Source organism: Cariama cristata, unplaced genomic scaffold, assembly GCF_000690535.1.
Source record: "Cariama cristata isolate BGI_N322 unplaced genomic scaffold, ASM69053v1 scaffold8116, whole genome shotgun sequence".
Classification (NCBI taxonomy): domain Eukaryota; kingdom Metazoa; phylum Chordata; class Aves; order Cariamiformes; family Cariamidae; genus Cariama; species Cariama cristata.
The window spans coordinates 18,382-24,532 of NW_009620345.1; the positions used below are offsets into that span (position 1 = coordinate 18,382).

Here is a 6,151-nt window from a genome sequence, read left to right on the forward strand (position 1 = left end):
GCTGGATTTCTTGTAGACACAAAATAGACTACTCTGTTTAAAGAAAGACTTTTAGAAAATGGATGGTTAACACATTAATTGACAGGCTAGGAAGAAAAACTGTATGTACGCTGAATGAAGAAATTCTTGTCATATACATACTTCCTATTTGCAGCTCTTCTGTAAACAAATTCAACACTATACATGAGAACATCACATCCATGTCTCATTAACGCACTCATCACCCTTTAACATACAGGCTGTGGGATTCACAGGGAGTGTTGCGAGCGACCTTGAACAATTGAACATAGCCTTGAAGGAAACGGAATGAGAAAGCAAGTAACAAAGCAAGCGCAGAAAGGGAGCTGAAGATAGAAATGTTTTGAAGCACAGATGTGAGACTGAAACTAGAAGACACGTGTCTTGATTAACAGCACCAATTAAAAGCTTAGCCATGGCACGTGGACAGCAGAGGTTAACCAATCCATGAACAAACTAGAGCGCATGGACAGCTAGTGAATCTATGTAAGTACAAACTTGTAAACAATAAAGGTCTTTGGTTTTACCCATGCCAGAGTCCGTGAACCAATCCCTACAACAGGCTGTTTTCATTTATTAAATATTAGACCTGTTTTTAGGTCTTTTCTATTTAGTCCATAGTATTATATTAAAAATATTCTAAATAATATTAATACCATAGAGAGTTTTACAAAATATTTATTCTGAAAAAATCACTCTGTACAAATTTAACACTTTCAACACTGAAGTTTTATAAAAATGCTAAGACAACAGAAAGACGACTGAAACATTAAATTGATCTTTCTTTAAATTACAAAGAAACTGATTCATTCTAAAGAAGCTACTGTAACTCTAAACATTAAAAAAAACTTAATAAGATTTTACTTTTTTAATCTATTACAGTCAAATACATGTATCAAAGGATGACTTTTTCCATCCTTTTTATAAACTCCTCCCCCGCAACACTGTTCACAACAAAACCAAATACCCTAAATGGTTTACACTTTTACTGTACATAGCTTGTGCTACAAGCAAAGCTAGCACAATTTGATCATCGTTTTCTCAGTGCCTAACAAAAAGTCACCTCTATACATTTGGTACAATATTCTCTGTACAAACCAACTCCGCTTATGTAAATTTGAAGCAAACTTAAAGGAAGAGTATTTATTTATGCCTTCAATTGGGAACAATGAAGGGACAGTCATTAAGTAAAATTTCACAAAGTAAAATTCAGTAACTGGGAATACTGTCTTTTTTTTTTTAATAATTTTTATTGTATAAAAAAATGTATATACTGCAGGTTGTTAGGAACGATAGATAGACCCTAAATCTAACAGTGCTAGTTTTATAGTCCTCATCATAAAATAAGATTTTTCTGTACACTATTTAAGCTTCCTCTTTTCATTTTAAGCTATTCATGAAAGCTGTTGTTGAATATTAAGCAATCTTTTTTAAACAGGAGGAGATGTCCCCTCATGAAATTAAAAACAGTAAAATTGTCGTATTACTGTAAACACAATTAAAATGAAGACTGACAAAATGCAGTGTGACAGGTAAGCCATAGTCTGGAAAGCTTTTTTCACATTTTCTTAACTCAATATATGGCTCACACCACAAACAGCAGCAAAAAAAGCTATTGAAAAGTTCAAGTTACAGCCAGGGGTGCCAGGCAGGATCCATACGACAGAGATTATCCAAGCTATTTGCAGCTGCTACCAGAGTGTTGACTTTGCTTTCTCCTCCTTCAAATTGAGCAAGATTATGAAGTCGAGTCATGATAGCAGTAACAGCTTTTTGAACTAGTGAAACCAGCTGCTGGCTGTCCATATTTTCAGGTTGCCCGGCTGCTGAGAGTGGAGATGAAGTATCCTCTTGTGTTTTTTTGTGCCATGCAATTATTTCATCCCGTAGCACAGTTTTTAGGATGCCATCAACCTATATGAAGGAGAAAAATCAGACTATTATACTTAAGCCAAAGAACCATCAGAGATTATAGAATTGTAATTAGATTTTAGTTAACAGCATTTTGACACTTTTGGTCCTGCTTTGCAATCTCAGTCTTTTCAAGATGAGTGTGGCTTCCAACTGTCTTTACTATTTCCTCTCAAGGTTTTTCTTTTCATAAAAAGCTTTCATTATGAAAACACAACACAATCACCCTTACAGAAATGAAAAATCATATAAACTACAAGATATATTAAGATCTTCATTCACAAATACAGTCATGTATATTCTATTTTTAAACGATTCCACTTAATTTATGACTTTTCACACACACACGCACACATACACAGCAGTCTTGTGCAAAGATTAAGCGTGCTTTGCAAAGCTGGGGGGTTTTTTTGCACAATGATTACACTCTCAGAGAATACTGTTTTCTGCCAACAGGGAAAGAATGTTGACTGCAACATAAACACATATGTGTATAACATATATATGTACATATACGTATAGATAGGCCAGTTCTATCCTCGAATGAAAAAGAAATGCCTGCAACAAATAGTTTCCTGTTTTTTCTTATCACTGACTTGAGTTACTGACATTAATCTGTCAACTCCAACAGTCTTGAGCTTCTAAAATAGACTTTTAGGTATCCAGTCTGAGTCAAATTCACTGTTTGCACATAAAAAATAAAACATTTTATTACACATATAGGTATTAGGCCAACATATACAAACACATGTTAAATAAATTCAATCTTTTTTACAAATGTCCATAAATGCATAAAATGTTAAAAGTAGTCCTCTTAAATTCAAAAGATAAATAACCTAAAGCAATAATCACCACATGCCTGAATTGAGGTGGGCACCCATTGCTCCAAAAAGAATAAATGGGTACCTGTGCCCTGATGTTCAAGGAATCACAGAATTATAGAATATCTCAAGTTGGAAGGGACCCATAAGGATCATAGAGTCCAACTCCTTGGTCCTCACAGAACTACCTAAAACTAAACCACATGACTAAAAGCAGATGCTCCTTAAACTCCCAAGAAGCTTGGTGCTGTTACCACTTGCCTGGGGAGCCTGTTCCAGTGACTGAACACCCTCCCAGTGAAGAGCTCCTTCCTAGTGTCCAATCTGAACTTCCCCTGAGGCAGCTTCATTCCATCTCCTCATGTCCTATCGCTGGTCACCAGAGAGAGGAGATCAGCTCCTCTCCCTCCACTGCCCCTTTTGAGGAAGCTGTAGCCTGCGATGAGAGTAAACCTCAGCCTCCTCTTCTCCAAGCTGAACAAACAAAGTGACCTCAGCCACTCCTCCTAAGTCTTGCCCCTCAAGACCTTTCACCATCTTGGTGACCCTCCTTCTCCTCCAACACTCTAATAGTTTGATGTCCTTCTTATACTGAGGTGCCCAAACCTGCCCACAATACTTGAGGTGGGGCCACACCAAATTGATGTGGCAAGTCTAACTGGGCATACATCATTCAGATGTTGAAATTATAGGCTATTTCTGCAAATCTGTTTGCACATATAGACACGGCTTTGTAAGATAAGATGATGAATTATTAAAAAAAAATACTCTAATACAGCTTTCTGTATTCTAGATAAAGAAAAAAAAATCACTTCAGGATATTTTCCATCTTTTAAAAAGTAACTAGCTCATACCATAGCTACGGTATGTTAAGTGCAATGTCTTTCTAGTGCATATTGCTTGCCTAAGTGCAAGATGGCTCATTTCTGGAAAGCATTAGAATTTAAAAGGAAGTTGGACAATTTCATTAGAAAACTACACCCTGCTAAGAGCTAGAATCCATCAAAGTAACAGTATATCTTTAGCATTCTATTTTGCTAACAAAGGACTAAGACACATTTCTATTCACAGATTATTATGAAGATTCTAAATGATGTTGCATTTGTCATGTTATTATTTACCACTGTCAGAATTTTTAAGGATTTATGAGGTTACAGCACTGAAACAATCCGCCTGGATTAACACATTCGGACAAAAAAATAAATTAAGAGTAGAAGTACACGTATCTTTCTCCTTTCCAAAAAGGCAAATTGCAAACATCTCAGCTGGCCTTTGTGATGACCTTAGGGTAAGATTTAAAAACAAATATGGACTGTGCAGTTTCTACCTTAACAAAGAAAATGCTGTTTGGTTTATAAATTGCCAAATACAACATGCCTGCAAAACAACCTTTCGAAAGATATACAAACCTTAAAGTTTGGCTGTGCAAAACAGCGAGCTACTGCAATCATAGATGCAGTCAGTGGACCAGACACCCCAATGGTAGTAAGAAATTCAGAAATATTTGGTGTAAGCCGGAATGGAACTGGACGATTGGCATCCAAATCTCCAGTAGCATCGTTAATGTCAAAGCGAAAGTAAGCTACGTTCAGCTTGCCAGTATCCTGGATTTAAAAGAAAGATGCACAAAAGTAATTAAAGAAACAGATTTTCATTAATGAAACCAAAAGAAGTTGGATTTTGTACTCTGAGTATTAACAGTAAACAAATAATACTACAATAGCTTTCCACTCTTTCAATCAAACAGTTTTTGAGCAAAACAGTTAAAATTAAAGGCATGCACAAAGCCAATATGTATTTCTCTCAGAATGTGTGTCCAAAACCCCAATTACGTTATTGTAATATCAAACTTAAGGAATAGATTCTTCTCTAGCATGGTCTATAAGAAGTCATGCCGATAAATAGACCTCCATTCTCTATGCATCCCAGCTCTGGGTAAGCGTTCTCTACGCATTGTTCACTCTTGGTAAGCATCTAAATGCTAATCTAGAGGGGTTAAGGAATCTTAATTGCTATACAGAGTATAACCCTCCATGCATTAAAATGGCATTAAGACTTTAATACATACCACCTTTGCCCTACTAAGGTGGCAAGCCTCATTTTAAATGTTGGATTAAAACAGAAAATTCACTATTAATAGGAGTTGTAGCTTGACATGATGGCAATGCTAAAAAACCCACAAACAACAGTATTTGAAAAAAGGGTATTCCCCTTTAAGAAAAGCAAGCTCTAAATTTTATTTTTTTTTAAATCTGTTTGACACAGACATATATTCAAACCAATATATTTGAAGGAGTACTAAAAAGAGAGACTTATCAGTTATTTACATGAACAGTTCCAATATCTATGAACGATTTTACACACAAAGTTCTAAATTCTCACCACAGAAGTTACAGTTGATGTCCACAGTGACTGCAGTTTAAATTACTACCTACATAATGTGCAATCACATATACATGAAAAGCCTGCTGAAATGCACTGTTAATTATATATGTCAAATTACCGTTTTGACTCATTTCAACAGTATAGTCCAAATTTCCATTTCATCAAAGATGACAGCATGCATCTAGAACAAACTAAAGCATACCTGGGCAATCTGCAGCATTTCAGGGTTAAGTCTATTTAAATGGAAGATGAATTCTGCAAAGCCAATTAGGGCCAACTGAATAGTGAACATCTTTCGAAACGTCCAGTAATCCGTAGCATTGGGGAATGTATGCAAAGCCCACTCCTTAAGCATACTACGTGGTACCATGTTACTCTGTACTTCTTTAAGTATATCTCTGAGAACCTACATATGAAAAATATTAGTTGAAAGAGATCATTTTTAATACACTTCTTAGCAAGACCTACATGCCAAAAACAACTACCAAACTTCTCTCAACTGCTGTATGTCACTTTAGGAAAAACATCCTGAACTTAGACACTTTCAATCCAACACTGTTTCCTGACTTCTTTGTCAAAACACATATAATATTTTGCTAGCACATCCTCCGCACAGTTAGAAAACATTCTTTACCTGAAAAGACTAAATTTTTTAATAAAAGCATATAAGCATAAGAACTGCAAACAGGCACATCAGGAGACCTGAGACTGAAAAGTTACAGAACTTGATTTGAAATATCTTCTATTCAAGACTTCCAAGAAAATCAGATATGAGCTAAAGAAACATTCAGCTCATGATGCTGCACTTCCATATGGGAATCTAACAGGATACACTTCACAATTTACTAGCTTCAGTGCAAGCTGGATATGAATTTTGCAGAAATAAAATAAAATCCTTTATTTCAAGCATAATGGCAAGATTTGAAATTATACATGGGCCCTAGAAAGCATGCAACCTAAAGATGGCTCTCTGCATAGTTTCTTCATATACAGGGTAAAAGGTAAAGGATTTTTAT

General features: G+C 35.6%; 1 protein-coding gene across 1 annotated transcript in view; it reads right to left on the reverse strand.

Annotated features, from left to right (window-relative positions):
• Nucleotides 1-1,383: 1,383 nt before the first annotated feature.
• Nucleotides 1,384-6,151, reverse strand: part of TRRAP (transformation/transcription domain-associated protein) — a 98,302-nt gene continuing 93,534 nt past the window's right edge. Inside the window, 3 exon segments of the mRNA XM_009701591.1 lie at nucleotides 1,384-1,932; nucleotides 4,160-4,354; nucleotides 5,338-5,541. Coding sequence (XP_009699893.1) covers nucleotides 1,648-1,932; nucleotides 4,160-4,354; nucleotides 5,338-5,541 — 684 coding nt within the window. The 3' untranslated portion in view covers nucleotides 1,384-1,647.